The sequence below is a fragment of the Gracilinanus agilis genome, chromosome 6 (assembly GCF_016433145.1).
Source record: "Gracilinanus agilis isolate LMUSP501 chromosome 6, AgileGrace, whole genome shotgun sequence".
Classification (NCBI taxonomy): domain Eukaryota; kingdom Metazoa; phylum Chordata; class Mammalia; order Didelphimorphia; family Didelphidae; genus Gracilinanus; species Gracilinanus agilis.
Window position 1 is genome coordinate 18,194,911 of NC_058135.1, and position 21,145 is coordinate 18,216,055.

General features: G+C 44.7%; 1 protein-coding gene across 1 annotated transcript in view; it reads left to right on the forward strand.

Annotated features, from left to right (window-relative positions):
* The window catches only part of DLC1 (DLC1 Rho GTPase activating protein), a 209,191-nt gene that overhangs the window by 21,058 nt on the left and 166,988 nt on the right, over positions 1–21,145 (forward strand). The window contains exons 2-3 of the mRNA XM_044681134.1: positions 6,669–6,824; positions 9,623–9,769. Coding sequence (XP_044537069.1) covers positions 6,669–6,824; positions 9,623–9,769 — 303 coding nt within the window. The remainder of the gene's footprint in view (positions 1–6,668; positions 6,825–9,622; positions 9,770–21,145) is intronic.

The window sequence follows — 21,145 nt, forward strand, 5'->3', positions numbered from 1 at the left end:
GTGTCAGACTCTGTGCTAAGTATTTTATAAATCTTATCTCACTTGAATTTCCCAACAATCCAGGGAGGTAGGCACTCTTATTATCCACATTTTACAGATGAGGAAGAAACAGACAGAGGCCAAGAGCCAAGAGACCAAGGTTTGCAGAATGTTTTACATATGCTGTTTTTCAATAACCTTGGGGGATGAATGCTATTAGTATCTCCATTTTACAGATGAAGAAACTGAGGCCTAGAGCACTGATGTGACCAGCCCAGGGTCACACATCTAGAAAGTATCTAAGGGCAAATTTGAACTCAAGTCTTCCTGACTCAAAGACTTGTGTACTCCCTACCCTGGCTGGTCTTCTACAGTCGTTTGCTTCCTCCCACCTTAGGAAGAGCATGAGCAAGCTGGAGAACATTCAGGGAAGGGGCACCCAGAATGATGATGGGCCTGGAAGCCTTCCCTCAGGTGAGAGGCCTTTGCCTGGAGGAAGAGAAGCCTCCGGATGGGCAGGGACAAGAACCATGGGGTTGCAATATCTAAAGGACTTTTTGAGTCACTCAGTGGTGGAAGATGAGACCTAGACTCTCCCCCTTGCCTCCCACACCTTAGTGTGGCCAAGGTGTTTGTGGATGGAGAAAATCAGGCCATCAGATGAAGGGGAAGTGAAGGCATGGCAGGTTCCAAAGGAGAGTCTAAGGACAAGCACTTCCTGGTCCAGGAGAGACATTCAGGTCCCTGTCTCCAGCATCTTTCTTCAGAAGAAAGCCAAATGTCCCTGAGGGCTGTTTGCCCATTTTCACTTCTTTGCATCCCTCTGAGCCTGGGAATCCTTGGCCTTTGTTTTCTTTGTTCTTAAACGTACATTTTGGTTTCTGAGCTTTTAAGGGATAAAAATTGTTGACCAATCTTGTCCTTTATTTTATTGCTCTTCCGGTTCTCTGAGGGAGGCAGGGCTATTTCTGGTCCTGGTATCCTTGTCAAAACCATGCTCTGGGAAGCCTGGGCTTACTTACACTTATAAATAAATACAAGGGTAATTGATTCCATCTCTGCTTCTGCCCACTGATGCTTTTCCTCCTGGGAAATGTCCTTTACAGGAGGCAATGAGCTTCCTGGCTCAGCAGCAGATTTGGGACCACAAAGTAGAAGGACATCCCCCACAGTAACTCATGCAGGGGACTGCTCTCCTGGCAAACCAGGCTGTGCCTAGATTCCCCATCCTGCTTCAAGCCAGGGGCTTCCACCACAGATGGGGGCCCCTGAGAGGGACCCCAGAGGCCAGCTGGGGAGAGGTTTGAATCTGTCTCTTTTTTAATTTTAAAAAAGTTTTATTGTGAATTGAGTAATGGCCAAGTAACATTTCAATATATTAAAAAGGCCAAGAAAAAGGCTTGTATAAGAAATTGTGGATTTATGCCCAAGTTGTTTTAAGATGTTTTTAAATCATAGACATGTATGATTTCCATATCTATTCTTTACACACATAAATATAGGATTTAGAAACAAAAAGAGAAGTCAGAAATTCATGTGAGTAAAGACCCCATAAGAATGTAATTCTCCTTCCAGGAGGGAGAGAGAGAGAGAGAGAGAGAGAGAGAGAGAGAGAGAGAGAGAGAGAGAGAGAGAGAGAGAGAGAGAGAGGATGGGATGGAGGTGTGTCTCTGATCTCTCATTTCTTCTGCCCCAGTGGCTGCACTGACTTCACTCAAGATATGGTTCCAGCTTGATCCACCCTCTCAGTCCCAGGGTAGGATCATTGCAGTGGACTGGCTGCTCTCCCTGGCTCTGCAGTCATGGTCCTTCCTCCCATTGGCTCAGTTCCTGGTCTCCCACTTATAAGCCTCTTTTTTAAAAGGGGGGGGGGGTGAGGTAGACAGAATTGGTTTTCCAGCTGGGGAGGTCCTCAGTCCCAGTTTCTCTGCCCCTTCCTGGCTTTACTAGAGTCTGGCTACATCTCCTTTCCTGCCTTTTTTATGCATCAATTTCTGCCATTTTTTGTTAAATACATAGTCAAATATTCTGCTCGCCTCTAGGGGATATTTGGGTTTGTCCAACGCCCCCTCCAGGGGTCTCAAAGGCTTCTCTTTTGCGGAAGTCCATTAAGAATTGGGCTCGGGTTTACAGGATGGTATTTGGGGTTGCAGCTAAGCTATTTTGATTTCAAAATAGCCTAATCTATTCTGTTCTACAGTATCTCATGGATCTGGAATGATTCCGATATTCACATTGAATTCTCTTCATAGTCAATGAACTTTCTCTTAGAGATGGAAGCATGGAGTTTTAGTTAGATTTGCTTTGGTTTTTTCCTCTGGTGGTGATCTGTGGATCCCATCAATCAATCCTTTGTCCTAGATATTTGTAGCCTGGCTTTGGGGGACTTGATTGCCCAAAATTCACTATATTATATATTTTGGACAAAACTCCACAAGCTATTCCTTTTCTTATGGGTCTGTGATTGGTTTGGAAGGTAAAGCTTAGTGCCTGCCTCCCCTACTTCAGAGATTTATCCCAGACATTCAGTGATATATAGATAGATAGAGCTAGAGAGAGAGAGAGAGAGAGAGAGAGAGAGAGATTCTGGAAATATATATATATATATATTCTGGAATTGGCCCCCAAAAGCTGAAGTTTATGATTCACGATTTCTAGCAAGTTTTCTCTTATTCTTTCCTGCCTGATAAGAATACAGTTAAACACTGTTTTCAAACTTGTGTGCTTTTAGGAGACCTTGGATCCTTATGTGCATTTTGTCTTTGAGGCCAATCATGTGGTTGATATGCTTATATTGGGTTTCTCTTCTTTTTAAAAACTTTCCCAATTAACCCAATCTGTGTCTCTCTGTCCCACCTCCCCACAATGGATTTGTGCTTCTCCCCTGCTAATTTGTCTTCTACTTTGATAATGTTCTGTATTCTCAGTCTATTCTTTCTTCCCTCAGTCCCTTTACTTCTTTGGAGAGATCCTCCATCACAATTCTAGTCTTTCTACACAGTTCCGTGCCTGCGTGTTCAAATTCTGTACTGAATTCATTGATTTATGATATAAATTCATTCCTGAATTCATCTTTTAAATCTTTAATTTCTTCTTTGAAGCATCTAGAAGCAGTTCCTGGGGATTCACTATTTCACTGGGTAATTTAGATTCGTTTTCCTTCATAGTATAACATTCATAGTGATTCAGATTTCGTTTTTGGTTTAGGTTTAGATTTCCTTCATTCTTCCTTCTCTTTGTATGACCCCTCTCTTGATTATCTGCTGAGAGATAAGTTATAAAAACCAGGATTTCTCTGTAACAGCTGATGTGTCTGCCTTCCTTTCGTGTTCTCAGTCTCTTGCCTCTAGTTTTGTGCTCTGGCCACACAGAGCTCTGCGGTGGGATTTGTTTTTTATCCTCAGTACTTGCATTGGGGTGGGAGTTGGGGGTATCAGGATGGTACTGGCTGGTGACCCTGCCCTGAGTAACCTCTTGGTAAAGAAGACTAGTCCGAGTATGTTTCCCTCAGGCTTGACTATGGATTGTGCTTGCTTAGTCCTTGTCTTCTACTTCCCTTCTAAGGTTCTTCCCTCTTTACCTTCCACACTTGGCAGAATCAGCATCTGCCCACTTCCCATGGACTGAGGAGGGGTTCAGGCTGAGTCATGACTATGTGGGAGGTGGACAGAGATGCCCACAGGTGAACTTTGGGTCACAAGGCTCTTACAGTGCCTGCTTTTCCAATGCCTAGCAAACAGAGAAGGATGGGGACTGGACCATCTAAGAGGAGACTTGTTCTCTGTCATTTCTCCTCCATTCCTAGTTTCTATTTTTGTTTGCCTTTTATAGTTGCCCTGTATCTATATCTTCTAGATTCAGAATTGGTCACTCCATCTCATGCACATTTTCTTACTGACGTTATGGGGTCACTAATAGAAGCTACTCAAACATTGTACTGCTATCGTGATTTTTTTAAATAGATTGTCTTTAGTGGCACTGAACAACCTTGGTTTAGGATTGGACATGATGGTTTCTGAAGGCTGGCTGAGATTTGATTATGTTTAGATTCTTTTTAGTTGCCCCCAGCAGTCAGGAAATAACATCAGAAAGGGCCCTATTCAGTGAGTGAGATTGTCAGTCACCTCAGGGAGAACGTGCTTGAAGGAAGGGGCACCCCAGACAGCATAGAAAGAGTTCAGAAAAAGGGACCGAGGACAGCAAAGATAAATACGATAAATACATAAATATAATACAATAAATATAATAAAAGATAAACAAATGCAGCAATCTTCATGGTTCTGCCTAGGACCAGTCTGGATGGGCATTAGGTGGGACTGTCTATTCCAAAGGGCAGCAATCTGGGTAAATTAGACTTCCTAAAGCAAGAAGGCCAAGGTGAACCCAGAGGAGTTCCAGGGATTTAGGAGAGGGACCCTGTGCCTTGGAAATTGATTGGAAGCGGTCAAAATGAGCCTTGTTCCTAATTCACGTGGAATGAAATTAGAGAGAAGGAGGGCAGAACTACGTTAAGGAATCTTGTCAGGGAATCCAGACACCTGTGGGAAGAGACAGAGTAGAGATCCTCTGAGGGAGAATCAATGGAGGCAGAAGCAGGCACAATCCTGCTGTAAGACCATCCAGGCCAGGGACTCTTCACCTTTGAGATGTGTCCCAGATCTCTGGACCGTCAGTCTGGTAAAAGACACAAACTCCTTATCAAAATGATATTTTTGGATAGCATCACAGAAGGTACACAGGACTACAAAGGCAGCTGAAAGATGGTGATCCAAAAAACAAGTAGCGTGCATGTATGCACGTGTTTGTATGTCATGGGTGTGTGCGTGTCTATGTATATGTGTGTGTGTATATTTTTTTTATTTTCTTTACTTTTGCTGGACAGGAGGAGGTTGAAGGCAAGCCAGGGTCAGGGCAGCTGTGAGGGATGGGGCAGAGGAGGACGATGGAAGGGGCACTAGTCAGTCAGGAGGCTCTGCTACCACCCTTAATCGGCTTGTTTTTTCTTCCAAGGAAAAGCATCTTGGGATTGAGAGGGATAAAGCAAAATATTTATGAGGGGGTGGACAGCCCAGGGCAGTGAGGAGAAGGTCAAGCAAGCTCCCTCTTCCTTAGTGAGTTCAGGCCATTGACCCCTAACAAATGCATCCAAGAGCAAGGAGAGAAGAGGCCCACGAGCTGGCCGGCCAGCCCTCCTCCAGATGATCTTTGCCTGGTCTGGAAGAACAGAAGAGTCCCTTCACAATAGGAGAAGGTCTTCTCAGCCCTGTGCTAGGAAACACGCTCATCAGTGACTGGGATAAAGGGGTAGATGGTGCCACAAAGCTGGAAAACACAGCTCAGATACTGGATTGCTGAGTCAAGATTCCAAAAGATCTTGGCAAGCAAAAGCGATGAGTGAAATCATGGAGATCGTGAGGAGAGAGCAATAAAACTGTACTTGACTTCCTACATACATGCATCTCTCTTTGGCTATCCCCCATGCCTGAGATGCTCTCCCTCCTCATCTCTGCCTCTAGGCTTCCCTGGCTTCCTTCAAACATCCCACCGAGTCCCTGGAAGAGGTGGAAGAGCCTCAGCAGCCTCAGTCCTAGGTCTGAGTCCGCCCCACCTAGGATCCCCTCACCGACATTCCTGCACAACGTCCTTCTGGGCTCTATTTGCCAGCCCACAGTAAGGGGGAGGCTCCATCTGACCCCCTGAAGCAGACCATCACAATACCAAACACCTTCCATTGTCAGGAATTTTGTCCTGAAACTGATGCCAAATCTTTCTCTCTATAACTCAAACCCATTTACCCTCAAGACCCTCTGACACTAAGCCACACACATGGGACTCTGCCTCTCCATGTCTCTGCCCTTTTACTTTACTGATTGGCTCCCAAACCACCTGCTTCTCCAGGCTGGTACCAATACCTCCACCCCTTCTCTAGGATAAGCATCCCGAGTTCTTCTTTTGTTGTTTTTCCTAGAAAAGTGTCTTTTTTTTTCTAAATGTATCAGCGGCAAGACATGGTGGAAGATGAGCCAAAAAGAAATCCAGAACCAGGTTCTGTTCCACCTCTGACCCATTCTGTCTATTCCACCTCTTAGTGCAATTCTCTAAGGCTGCAAGACGCAGAAAAGGTGCCAACCTGCTCTGGTGGAAGGAGTCTCCTCTCCTGAGGAAATCACAGGTCCCAGCCCTATCTATCCCTATGGGCTGCATCTTAGGGCTCCTAAAACTCAGATCTCTCATGTGCATGGTTGTGAGACTGAATGCTAAAGAAGAAAAGGCAAAAAGCAGATCCTGCCCTCAGGAAGCCTCCAGACAACTATGTCTATAAGATACAGAATGGATAAACTGGAGGTCATCTCTGCTGGAAATCACTAACATTGAGGAGGGCTCAAGAAAGGCTTCCTGTAGGAGGTGGGATTTTAGTCAGGACTTAAAGGAAGAGAGAGGACAGGAGTCAGGGCCAAGGGAATTGTGGAGGGTTTTGTGGGAGAGAGTGGTAAGACAGCCAGTCTTATTCATGAAGCTTGTTGTCACTGAATCAAAGTATCAGGGAAGTAAGGAGACTGGAAAAGGAAGAGGAGGGGGCTGGGTTTTTATATTTTTACAAGGATTTTACATTTGATCCCATCACAAGAGTTTTTCCCCTCTCAGGAAATGGCCTCTCTAATACAGTAACAATTTATTCTGTTCCTCAGGAAATGAGAGAAGATGGAGGGCGAAGACGACTTGACTCCATGGCACTGCTCATCATGAAACTGGATCAGCTGGACCGAGACATAGAGAATGCCCTCAGTACCAACCCTTCTCCAGCCAGCCCCCAGGAGCATCAGCCCCAGCAGAAGCCCTCTCTTGTGAGTCTACATGCCTCTTTTGGATCAGATCCCGACAGCCCTATCCCTTCCCCATGGGCCTCGACAGGGGACAAATCTCTCCAATGCCACTCTTGTTAGTCCTTATCTGCTCACTTGAGCAATCCTGCACAGACCCAAAAGCAGAGCTGGTGGAATAGAATGGGATCCCAGGAAGTTTTTGTTTGCTTTGTTTTGTTTAGGGGCAGAGGAGAGACTAATTGTCTTATGTCCATGTTGAGTGACTAAGCATGGCAGAGAGAACTCTGGCTTAGAGCAGACAAGACTGTGGATCATAAGGGACCACCTCATCCTCCCCAAGCCCACCACAGCGAGATGGCAACATGAAATTAATCTGGGCATGAGTGCCCCTCTCATATAAAACTGACCCCTTGTCATTTTTCCTTCTCAGGACAAAAGTCATTATTCCTTCTCACCTCACACTCTTAAAATATAAAGTTTGCCATTTCTTTCTCCAGTTCAATCATCTCCCTTACCAAGATGGCTAGTTCCCAGCAGGGGACTCAGGGAGTGGGAACTGGGCAAGCATACTTTGTCTCTCTATCTATAGATGGAGCCCTCTCTAATCTGTATTCTACTTGTCCGTATATCTCATGGGATGTTGTGGCAAATTAATCTTGGCTATTTTTAAAATAATTTTTGTTTATTTTTATTTAAATATTTCCCAATTGCATGAAAAAAAATTTTAATCACTTTTTGAAATTTTGAATTCCAAATTCTCTCTCTCCCTCTTGCCCCTTCCTCCCCCCAAAATTTTATATTAATTATACATGTGAAGTCACATCACTGCTGCTTATAGAACGGACACACATACACATGCATAAACCCACACTCCATTCCACCATTCAACAGCTAGTATCACAAGGAAGAAAACATCCTTCTTGTTGGAGGCTTACATTTCCTAATGCATAGACAGCTTCAGTAGTTCCTACCAGAATCTCAGAGGAGATGAGGCCTCAGAAAGCATCATTCTGACCAGTAGGAAAACAGGAATCTTCTCCAATGAACTTCGCATGTGGCCATCCAGCCTTTAGCAGGGGTCTGTAGGTCCAAGAAACTCACTACCTCCTAGAATCTTATTTGTGCAGAGGGAAAATTGTTTAATTTACCATTATTCTGGCCAGAAATCAACCTCTCTGTCTCTATCTCTCCATCTCTTTTTCTCTCTCTTAATCTCTACTTCCCTCCTTCTCTTTCCTTCCCTTTGTCCCCCTCTTCCTTTCTCTCTACCTCCTTTATTCTCTATGTTTCTATTTGTCTCTGTCTCTCTCACACACACATATTTAATCCTTGCTCCTTGTATTTAAATGGCACACGATTCTCAAAGTTGATTTCAATCTCAATACAGATTTGTGGTTCAAAAAATCAGTAAGCAAAATAAATCTGTATAGACAGAGATCAAAGTTAGTATGATTTAGTAGCAACAACAACAACTGGTATTTGTATAGTGCTCTAAGGAGGGGCTGGGAGCTGGGCTTTGAAAAAGAGTCCTACGTTAATGAAGCCACAAATCCTGGAACAAGTGTGCATACACACGTGAGCGTGTGTGTGTGTGTGTGTGTGTGTGTGTGTGTGTGTGTGTGTGTGTGTGTAATTCCATCTGGTCAGAGAACTCGTGGCAAAGGAACTCCTGCCACAGATGTAAGTCTGCCAGTCATCTCTTGAAACATCTGTGGCAGTAGCCTTAGGCATAGCCAGAAGATGTCAGAGCCAAGCTCCCTCACTCCAGGGATGGTCAGCTCTTCCTATGCCCCGTGGCCTCTGTCAGGCAACACAGAAGCTTGTGTGTATTGGGTTGATTCCCCAACTTCTTAGCTTTGGGTAAGATAGAAAAAAACTGCCCCTCTGACTTTGTGGGTTATGGGAAGTCACCATAATGGAAAAGCCATTCCCTAAACCTAAAAGAAAACTCTTCCCAGGAGTCTCCACCTGGTTTGCACAGAATCATCAAGAAAATGATCTTGCTCTCAGCCAAAAGTCTCTGACCAGCAAATACTATTCTTGGGGTTGTGGCTTTTTATTCACTGGCAGATTTAGTTCACATCTATCCTCAGAGTTAGGACTACAGTAATGTCAACAATAGGGACTTTGCAATTAAGCCCCTTCCCAGGGCACCTACTCCTTTTTTTGTTGTTATTATCTAGCAAAACACACTTCCATATTGGTCATTGTGCTAAAAGCAAAGTCGAACATAACCCAAACCCCAGGAAAAAAACACAAATACATGGATGTGAAAGAGGACTCCAACAGTTCTTTCTCTGGAAGTGGAGAGCCTTCCCCGTCATAAGCCTTTCAGGATTATCCCAGATCAGTGCATTGCTGAAAGGAGCCAAATTTCCTCAGATGATCGTCATACATTATTGCTATTTCTGTGTATTATAATGTCTTCCTGGTTCTCCTTTTTAGCTTTGCATCAGTTCCCACAGATCTTTCCAGCTTTCTCTGAAATCATCCTGTGTAACATTTCTGATGCACAATAGGGCACAATAGTAGTCCAGCATCAACATTTATCACATTTTATTCAACCATTCTCTCAATTTCCAATTCATTTAGGGTACCCACTTCTAAACCGTGGTGCTGATAATAGAATTTCATCTATCATTAAAAGGCCAGTGAAGCAGGCTTGGAAGGGACTAACTCTACTGTCCTTCCCAGACATGTCCTGGCCACTAATGAATGGTCTCTCATCAATATTGGTATCCTTAGTGCTTAGCACAGTGCCTAGTACATTGTAAGCATTCATAAACGTTATTGACTGCTTATTGCCTAATATTTCATAGGATCAGGAGCCAAGAGATGAGAGTGGTGAAAATGCTGGGCCAAAAAATCAGGATCAAGTGGATGTACCTTCTCACCGGGAGGAAGCAGCCCCGGTGGCTGCTGCAGCCTCTCTACCCCCCGCAGCCAGCTCTGCAACCAAACCCAAGGTATTGGTGAGTTCCAAGGGATTGAAAGTGTATTCTTCAGCCTTATCTTTGAAGTACATGTGATAATCAGATGAGGACTAGGACTGACTTTAGTTCCCGAGGGACAAAAACCCTGAGAGAGAATGAAAGGCATAGATCCCAGTTCGGTGCCTACCCTCAAAGCGTGTGGCAAAGCCTGGATGTCCCAGGAGTGCCCCTCCTCCGAGACCTAACTTATCATTTGTGGTTGATTGATGCACATCATTGACAGGAAGGGACATGACACTTTGCTTTCCCTCCAATAGAAAGAGAACTTCAGGACAGGCTTCAACTGAGTTACCTAATTAAGTACCTACTGGCTTGCGTCACTGGGTAGGAAAGTTAAAATATGGAGTTCGTCTAGATTGTTGTCCTATGGACAGAAGGCATTTTTCAGTCATGATGGTTGGTGCCTGCTCCTCCTCAGAGCATGTCTACTTTCTAAGTAAGAGCCAATGCAATGTGGAAGTCCTGAGATGCTCTATCTCAAAGACCCATAGTCAATGGACAAAAACCCCAATCTGGAGCCAGGCATAATGGGCTACCCAAGTCATTGGCTTTAATAACTTTTAGGATGATACTCCCATCCTAAGACCATCCACAGATGCTGGTGACATATCAGTGTCAACATTCTTGAGTATGTCAATACCCAACAAAAATCTATACCAGTGATGGTGAACCTTTTAGAGACCGAGCACCCAAACTACAACTCTCATGCTGCGTGTGAGCCCCCCACCTTACCCCAGACAGGGGAGGGAGGAAGCATTCCCATTGGGCAAAGGGGCAGGTGATATGACAAAGGTCCTCAGGTGCACGTGGAAAGGGGGAAGGGAGCAGCCCCCTCCAGCATGTGTGCCATAGGTTTACCAACACAGGCCTATACCCTCTGTCCCCAAACAACCTTGGACAAATCACTTAACCCCCATTGCCTAGCCCTTAACTCTTCTGCCTTGGAACCAATACTTAGCATTGATTCTAAGACAGAAGGTAAGGAATTTTAAAATAAATAAATAAATAATCTTTTTAGGAATAACTAACTTTCATTTTAGCTCCATTGAAATGGACTATATGAAAAAGAATTCAAGAAAAGTAAAACTTTAAATGAACATGTTTTAAAACCCACAAAACCCAGGATTATCAATGACTTCCCAGAAAAAGGATGCCCCTTCTCTCCTTATTAGCCATTGTTCCCCACCCAAAAAATGAGTTTCTTGGCCTCACCTTAAGGACGTACAAATTATCCCAGCTTCCTCATCCTAGGATGACTTTCTTTTCTGAGGTCCTGACAAAAAATCATTGTCACATGTTCGTTTTTATAGACCATGAGGAGATTGTCCTATGGGTTTTCTTCCCTTAGCGTCATATAAGGCTCCCGTATTTCTCTAAAATCTTGGGAACCATTATTTCTTAGGATGCCCTAATATCCCATCATATTCAGATACCACAATTCTTCAGTCTTCAATCAAAAGGCACCTAGTATCTTTCTACATGGTTTCCTAATGTAATTAGCACTGTCAGGCATTTTTCTGAGTATATGTGTGTACATTAGGTTTCCCCCCATTCGTGCCACCCCCAGTGTCCTTGCCACCGTTGAGTATCATAATTCCAAAAGCAGAATTACTGGGTCAAATTTTTGTGTCTCTTACTGTAAAATTTCATATTGGTTTCCAGAAAGTTTAGACTAACCCGTGATTCCACCAGCATTACTGCTAGACAAGGACCTCTTGTGGAAGGTGACATTTGAACAAACCTTGAAGGAAGTAAAGAGAGGGAAGGAGGAAGAGCATTTTAGGCATGGAAGATAGCCAAGATGAAGGCACAGAGTAAATAGACTGTGTGTCCTATTCAAAGACCAGCAATCAGGCTAGTGTAGATAATCACACAGTATGCAGAGTGGAGTTTGGTGTAAGACTAGCTAGCACTGAAAGATGACAATAGCTAGATGATAATAGCTGGCATTTAAATAGTGCCTTGAGACTTGCAAAACACTTTAGCAATATTATCTCACTTGGTCCTCAAAATAACCTTGGAAGGAAGGTGCTATTATTATCTCCATTTTACAGATGAGGAAACTGAGGCAAGTGAGGTTCAAGTGACTTCCTCCATGTCACACAGTATCGAGATCTGAACTCAGGTCTTCTTGCCTCCAGGCCCAGTGCTCTATCCACTGCACCACCTCATCTCTAAAAGTCAAACTGAGGACTTTGTATTTGATTCTGGCAGTAGCAGGGAGCCATTGCAGTTTACTGACTTAGGGGGAGTGGGGTAAGCCTGTGCATGTGTGTGTGTGTGTGACATGGTCAGGCTTGTCTGTACTTTAAGAAGATCAATTAATTTTCTGTTGTGCCAAAGTTTTATTTTTGTGTAATAGCAAAGAAGGGCTAACTTCCCACACATAACATGGACTAAAAAAGGGGATAGGTTTCGGAGTCCTGCATTTATTCCTGGATAGACTAGACTTTGGGGGAGGGACTAAAAATTCCATAAGCAGGGTAGGTACTAGGTTAAAGGAACTAAGGGGAATCCCTGACTCTCCAGATGTCTTTATCCACCAGAAAGCTGCTGCCGATGATGGACAATGATAGAATTAGATCCAGTAGGGGAGTCCAGGTATATACTGGCAAAGGATCCAAGAGGATCCTCTTGGCCCCAGGCAGGCTCCTATTTGTTCCAAGGAGCTGACCTTCTAGAGTCTAGGGTAGTTTTATTCTCTACTACTCTATGTCAAGTCAACAAGCATTTCTTAAGTCTTCCCAGGCTGCACTAAAAGCTTGAGATAAAAGGAACATAAAAACAGCTCCTAAGCAGTTCACAGTCCAATGGAGTCTCCATCTCCTACTTATTACCCTGAACTGGTGAAGGAATATGGAAATGCAGCCCTACCAACCTTAGCATTGCCCACAACCCACCCGACACTACTGTCCACCAGAATGAGACTGAATATGTTTCCTGGACTGACCCTTTCCCAAATCACTCACTAGCTCATGAAGCTTCCTTGGCTCCTACTGTCTCTAAGCTCCTAGACTTGATACCTAAAGCCATTCATAGTTTTCCCAGTGACATAAGAACAAGGAATTGCCACAGGAGAGGATAAAGAGAGGTAGGTCCTACTGCAGCAGGAAAGGCAAGCTAAAATGATGGAAGGGGGTAGTGGAAAGAGACTTCAGCCTTCCCCTCCCCTTGGGATAGCTGGACCTCTAAGCTGGCTGCAGGCTTGGACTTAGTTGTGTCTGGAAGAAGGGAGCATGAAGAGCGGCTTCTTCATGTAGGGAGAGCCAATGGGACTGCCACCTTGGGGGAGTTTTCTGGGATGGAGCTGAAAGGGATAGTCTAAGGGGATAAAGTGCCTCCAGTCCAGGATTCAACGTTATGACTTTCAAGTCACAGTGGGAGCTCAGAAAATAGAGAAATGGCAGGAAAAATTGAGTCACGCAAAATTCAGGCTCCAAACACATTCTCTCTGCTCAAAGTGAGCTGGTGCTTTCATTGTTCCATTGCCCATCCTCCGAGGAGGCAGCCTAATGTGTTAGAATGAACCCGACACAGGCTGACACTACCACTCGCTAGCTCTGTGACCATGGATTGGTGAATGGCCTTGTCTTGTCCTCAGCTTGCTCATCTATAGCCACGTTGGTCACTTCCTGTTCCAATATTCTATGAATGTTTGGGTTTCCCAAAAAGCCCATTGATTTGGAGAGGCTAGTCACCTGGAGTCCATCAGACTGACCACTGGTCACCCATGGGCCATACCAGGCTCCTTAGATCCCCAACCTCAAAGCTCAGCTTCTGATTGTTTTATCAGCTGCTATCCTTGGGGCAAAGGGAAGAGAAGGGGAGAAAGGAGGGAAGGAGAGGAGAGAAGGAAAGGCTTACAGACCAACTAACAGCAAGGAATAGGGGTCCTTCTATCATTGAGGGTGCTTCTCATTGGGGTGCTCACTCTCCTCTAGAGAGGTCCATAATATATCGAAGGTAAATATGTCATCATGTCTAGATGGGGGCTGGGGGACAAGTGTGGGTGGGTGGGTGGATGTTTATGGGTAACGAATGGGGAAGGGAGTTTCATTTTTTCCATTAGAAAGTGAGTTTTTTTTAAACTAAATGTTCACTCAGTGAGACATGCCATACATTCCGGGCTCTCCACTTTGGGCAGTTATATGCTATTAAATATGAGGCTGGAAATGAGACATGTCTGGAAACCCAGAAAGAAAACATAGTTTCTCCATTGCTGCTGCCGTGGTCTACAATGAAGGGGTTGTGGATTTCACTGGGGAGAGGCCAGACCCCAGCGTCACGGGTCTGGCATGTGTCCTGCCCACTCAGTCCCACCCAGGTATGCAAGAGCCTCGGCCACCATGTGTGAGAGTGAGGGTCGAGTCAGAGGTAAAGCTCCTCCACTGCTGGTATAGACCCCTCCGTTCTGTCTCCTCTGCCCTCACTCGGCATTATCCTGGCAGAACCAGGACCGTTCTCTATCTCCTTTGCTGCTTCATCTACCATACTGTGCCCTCTGAACATGGGGGTCTCACAGGGTGGGCCTGGCCTGGCCCCTCGTTTCTACACACTCTCCCAGTGACATCTTAAGCCCTCTTGAGTTTCATTATTATCACTGCAGAAGATTCCCATGTCTACCCAGCCAGCCTGAATCTCCCACCCGAATTTAGGTCCAGCACGACCACCTGCCTGGTACATCTGGGCAGGATGTCCTACAGGCATCTCAGACTCATCATATCCAAAACACAAGTCATCTTTCCCCCATCCATCGCCTCCGGTCTCAGAATCTTCCTCTTCTCCTCATTAACTCTGACCCCACAGAGCCATCGGTTGCCAAGTCTGGTTTCTGCTTCCTCGGCGTCTTTCCCATTTGCCCCCTTCTCTCTATTCACCCACTTCCCCCCTAGCTCAGGTCCTCATCACTTCCCACCAAGTCATATCCCTTTTTTCCTCAATGAATTTAGTATTTAGTTTATCTCTCCTCCTCAGCTCCTGCCCTCATCCTTGGGTTGTGTAATGAATTTCTGTACCCTTGAACTATGATTCCCAGCATCCCACTTTCATCCTCACATTACATCCTTATGTTTTTGGAGAGAAAGTCTCTGTAACCCCACCTCTCTCTCTTTCTTTTCCCCAGAACATGGTTGGGGAAAACTGCTCCTTACTCAGGCTTTACTTTTGTCTTTTTACTTCCTCTACTTCAAGTGATTATTATTAAATCTCATAAAATAGAACACTTGGAATTATTGGATATTAATTTTAATCTTACAGAGGCTTCAACATGCATATTGATTCTCCGTCGAATACTCTAGCCACTCAGTTCCTCAGCCTACTCACCTCCCATGATGTACCCCTTCATTCCACTTCAGGAGCACACAAAGATGGTCACCCACCCTTGATCTTCCCATCACTCACAAATGTACCAGTTCCATGTTCAAGAATTCTGAAATCCCAACCACTGATTATAATCTACTGATTTTTCACTCCTCCCTTTCCTACTCTTTGTCCACACTATGACCTCTGATCCCTTGACCCTTCGATCCTCTCCCCAGCCACCTCCCTCACACTAGACATTCTCTCCTCTTCTCCTCCTCTTGACCCCTTAGTGAACCAATTCAGCTCCACACTGACCTCTTCTCTTGAGACCCTAGTCCCCTTACCATATGCCCAAACATGCCTCAGCCTTGGATGTCGCCATTCATCGCCTTCCCTCCTACGCACCTGCTGCTGAACGGAGGTGGAAGAAATCACACAACTACTCTGACTGGGTCCACGAAATATCATGTCACTAAACCTCAACTGGGCTCTCGCTGCTGCTAGGTAATTTTACTATCCCTCCCTCATCAGCTCACTCTCCACAGAGGCTCTTCCATCCTTGATCCCTTCCTCTAGAAGTTGCCCCATATCTATTGTTCACATAGAGTTATTTGTCTGTTGTCTCCCTGGCACATCACATAGGTGGTGCTTCCTAAATGGTTATTGATAGATTGGCCTCTGCAATAACTCCCTCCCTAACCTGCCTGTCTCAAGTCTCTCCCCAGCTGCCTGACTGACTGCTCTGACCTCCAGATCCAACCATAGGATTCCCCCTTTCAAAACCTCCAGTGCACGACTGCCACGTGTCGGATCAAATGTAGATTCCTTCCCACGTGTGCGTGGTCTCTCAGCCCCCTCTGGCAGGAGCTTCCATGTCTGATTTTTGTATTTCCAGTACCAACGAGAGGTCTGCAAACCACCCTAAGGATGACTAAAGGTGGGCCTTACAAAGGCCCTTCTTCCTGGGCTCCCAGCTCATGACAGACATAGAAACAAAATAATTTTAGTTAAGTGTAGAAGATATTCATGGTTTGGTATTTATTGGGATGTTTTATATATGTAATCTATAGTAACATGTCAGGGGAGACAACATATAAACACAGTCATATAACTATTCCTAATACAATTACACATGTGATTGACTTTATCTTTTACACACATGTGTACATATATGCATATATTGCATAAAATGATGTGTGTATGTGTTGATCCAGTTTCCTCATTGCCTTTGTGTCCTCAGCAACTAGCCCAGGTCCTGGCACACCACAGTAGATGTTTATCATGCTTGTTAATGAGCAAAGGTTTTGTTGTTGTTTAGTCACTTTTCAGTTGTGTCTGATTCTTTGTGACCCTATTTGGGGTTTTCTTAGCAAAGGTACTGGAGTAATTGGCCATTTCCTTCTCCAGATCATTTTACAGATGAGGAAACTGAGGCAAACAGGGTTCAGCGATTTACCTAGGGTCACCATGTCCGATGCCAGATTTGAACTCATGAAGTCTTTCAACTCCAAGCCCACCTAACTCTCTGAGTGATGGATATTAAATGGAAACAAATAGAAAGCCCTGTACAAGGCTTGCCACGCTCCCAGGTGCCCTTACCATCATGAGTATAAGCCAAGGCACCCTATATGTCTCACTCAGTCTGTGGAAAAACAAAATCCTCAAGCCCTGAATATTTCAAAGGAACTTGGCAAATATTGATGAAACCCAAAAATACTGATCCAGGGCTTAGAGGAGGGTAAAGGGAGACCTTGAGTTGTTGGTACAGGATACTCCCAAGGGGAAAACGGAGGATGGGAAAATTTGAGTGCATAATAGAGAAATCTCTGCCTCTTGTCATTCCCAAACATTAGGACAAGTGGAGGAGCCCAAAGGGACCTACCTGGGAGGCCATCTTTCCCTTATATATTCTTGACCCCTTGACCCCACCAGATGAAGTAAATAAACCCACTTTAAAGGCTAATAAGAAATAGAATTCAGGCCCTCAGACTTCCAAACTAGCCATGTTTCCAGTGTACCACAATATCTCCAATAATCTTTTATTTATTCAAATGGAATATTTCAGAAAAGTCACTCAAATCATAGTTTCCTCCCTGAGTCTGGTGCACAGGAGGGGATGAGCAAGACCACAGATTGTTCCCGGGCCAAGCCTGGGAGTCTAGGAGCTGGAGGTAGAAGATGCAGTGGATTCCTTTAGTCCTGGGTAGATGCCCAGACAGGCTCCCTGAGGTCGGAACTGTCAGAGGCTAAAAAGGAAGATATTTGTCCCAGACCAAATAGGGATGGAAGGATGTGGCCCATCCCTTCCAGCTATTTCCAGCCACTAATTCCTGCTTCTTTGATCTCTGGGTAGAAAGGAGTAGCTGGGGGACATAAATTAAGTTTTAATGCAAGGTCAAAACCCTTTTAAAAATCTCATTCAATGGACTCCAAGGGATTCTCAGTAATCAGATAGCTCCAAATATTTCAATGGGTTGAATGTCCACACATTAGGACAAGATAGACAGATTTTCCTTTAAGTCTAGCATTGCTATTAAAATCAAAGGAAGGTGTTTGGGGTCCTATTGATCCCCAAATGGCCTGGAAAGAATTGTGATAAGGATCACTTTCTTCTCCCAGATACTTTCTTCTCTATTTGTTTTTCTCACAATGCTTTTCCTGCTTCCTTTCCTATATCTTTGACTGCTGCTTCTCAATTTCCTGTCCTAGATTTTCATTCATGGCCTGATTACATTCTATGGGTTACCCACAAGTTTCTCTTGAAGGCCCTCTTCTCTCCCTCTTTTTTTCTATCCCACTCTCTCACTTGGCAATCCATAAGCTATCATGGGCTCTGTTAATCCTCTCTATGCCAATGCCTCTAAGATCTATTTTCTAACCCCAGTCTCTTTGCTGAGTTCCATTCCCATACCCCCAAACACCTGTTGGATATTTTAAGGTGTTTAAGTTCTTGTAAACATCTCAAACTCACTAGATCCAAAAGTGAGCTACAATCCCACCCCACCCCCACTCAAAAAAGAAAACAGGAGGCACTTTCTTCTCAACTTCTGCATGACTGCCAACGATGCCACCACCATCTTCCTGTGAGCCAGGCTCAAAACCATAAAGGCATCCTGGACTCATGGCTCTCTCTAATCTTCTGTGCTAGTCAGATGCCAGATTCCCTCTTATCTATCTCTTCTCCACTCCCTCAATTATCACTCTAGTTCATGTCCTCATCACGTCATGCCTGGGGCTCAAGGGTCTCCCCAATCCAATCCACCCTGATGCCAAAAGGATCTTCAGAAAACTTAGGTCTAATCTTTTCACAGATATGTGCCTCCACTTCCATAATCTCCAGTGGTCCCTATTGCCTCCATATGGCTATTAAAACTCTCTGAAACCTGACCCCTTCCTCTCTTCCAGTCTTCTACCACCTTCCATTCCATATTCTACTCCAATTACACTAGACCACCTAGTAGTTCTCGCTCAGGAAGCTCTATCTCTGCTGTCCGCCATATCTAAAACACTTGCAAGAAAGGGAAGGAGTGCCCTGAATGGAATCTGTGGGTATAAGCACAAACGGGGTGTGAGATGGATGACGATGTAGGAAAGAAGACTGAAAAGGAGTGGTTAGTCCGACAGTCAGTCAGTCAATCAGCATTGATTCAGCCCTTATTGTGTGCCAGGCACTAAGCTAAGTGATGGGGATACAAAGAAAGGCCAAACCACAGACCCTGCCCTCAAGGAGCTTCTAGTCCAATGGAGGAGAAGAACCAAGACAGAGCAGGGTCTCTAAAACCCAGACTGGACAAAGTATCTCAAAGGAAAGGAAAGACCAATCCTGTCCAATACCACAGTGAAGTCAGGGAGGCTAAGATTTGAAAACGCGATAAGGAAGTCCAATGAGCACCCTGGGATTTACAAAATGCAGGGTCTGTTCTTAAAACAACAGGGCCATTCATTCATTCAACAAGTATTAAGTAAGCATCTCCCCAGCCCAGGAAACTATGACAGAGACATATGCTAAACTAACTGGGGCAGAAGCTAAATTTGGTTAAGACATTGCATTCCCCCAATTAAAGGTGGATTTCAGTGAAGCAGAAAGCAGTTATGATCTCATCAGTGGGGACATTCCCACCACCAGTGCAGATTACCACCAGATCCTGTGTACCTTGTGTGCATTTAGTGTCCCCCCAAGGTGCCTCAAATGTCAATGGTGGCACAGATGATAGAGCCTTGGACTCAGAGACAAGAAAAAACTCAAATTCAAAGCCAAGCTCAGGCATTTACTAGCTGTGTGATTCTGAACAAGTCACTTCACCACTCTCTGCCTCAGTTTTCTCATCTGTAAAATGGGGATCACCTATTTTCCAGGAATGATGTGAGATTCAGATGAGATCACACACACACACACACACACACACACACACACACACACACACACACGCGCGCGCGTGCGCGCTCAAAGCATTTCATAAGCCTCAAAGCACCATCAGAATGATAGCCATTATGATTATCACTCATTCTTTAACATCCCACGTAGTACCATCTACCCATCTTTTATCCTTTGGTCTCCATATCCAGCTAGCCTCTCCCCTTTCCTGATCCCCATCTCCTGAGCTATGCCTTATATACTTCTTGCCTACAAGTCATCATGATATTGTTTGGGGCTTGCCATATCTTCAAAACTTTCAGGAAGAAAGCATCCAAGATATGTAGACATGTAGTTTGTGGGTCATCACTAAGCCTTTGGTATTTCCTTCCTCTTGACCCTTAGCCACGTCTTCTAACTTCTCTGCTGCCCTCCCTACCCTCTCTCTACCTTTGTCTTAAAACCACCTAAGATGGAGGTTAGTTGATTTTAGTTAGGAGGATGTTATCACATTTGTCTCTGTCTCAGAATTCTCTACCACAGATGTCAGTGCAAAATGCCCAGTTATCTTTGTAGAGACCATATTGTTTGTGCTCATCATGGTGACTGTGAGCTGAGGTGGCCAAGGGTCACTGGAAAGCTATTTCTTACTGGCTGTGGACACCAGATAAAACAAAATCCATTCATTCTTTTTATTTGCAGAGGGTTGGGGGAGTCTCTCCAAAGAGAATCTATGAATCATCCCTACAGCTTCCCTCTGTAGTCTCATGGGTTCGTTGATAACAAAAAATGTCAATATTGATGTGGCATAATGGAGAGAGAATAGATTTGGAAGCTAGACAGACTTGGGTTCAAGATCCACCTTGGACACATATCTAGTCCATGATCTGAAGCAAGGTACTTCTCTCAGTTCCAAAGCAACTCCCTAAGGCTTTGATTTTCAGAGATGGTGCCAACCTGCATTGGTGAAGGGAGTTCCCTCACCTGGGAGTTTCCTATGCCAATAAAATCACAAGTTCAGTCCTTGTCTCTCTAGATTCCTCTACCAGTGGGTCAACTCCCTGACCATTGGCCAAAGTTCTCACAGTGAAAGTGTCAGAACTTGAATTAATATTGAAGTCCACCAAGACCTCACAAGGATGCTTTACCATGTAATGGAAGTCATCCTGGCTTCTTGAAGCTTCTCTTGGTTCAGGACCAGAGAGATTGGCAAAGCTTGTAGGACAGTCCTGGGGATGGACCTGGAGATGGAGATGGAGATAATGTCTTATTTCCTGAAGAGTTGACCAAGCCCAGCCTGGCCACTGGGTGGGGAGTCTAGGGGCATAGTGACTCATGGAACAAAGAGTATTCCATTGATTCTCAGTCCTGTGTCGTTCTCTTTTCCTGCAAAGACAGGGGCCCAGAATTCAAAGAGAAGACAGAGGGGGTTAAGAGTCACTCTTTTAGACCATCTATAACCCTAAATTTCAGCTAATGGAGAGTGAAGTCTAAATCTAGTTCATATTTATAGAGCCTTGGAAAGCTTCTGAGACATTTGGCTCACCATCGATGCGTCGCCAGCAATGACAATATGCTCACCTCCATTTTAGAGATAGGGAAACAGAACTAGAACAGAAATTCTTTCTCCCTAAAAAGTAAGCCTTTCCCCAGCCTCCTTCCCCTTTGCCTCAGTCTGATGGGGACCTTGGCAT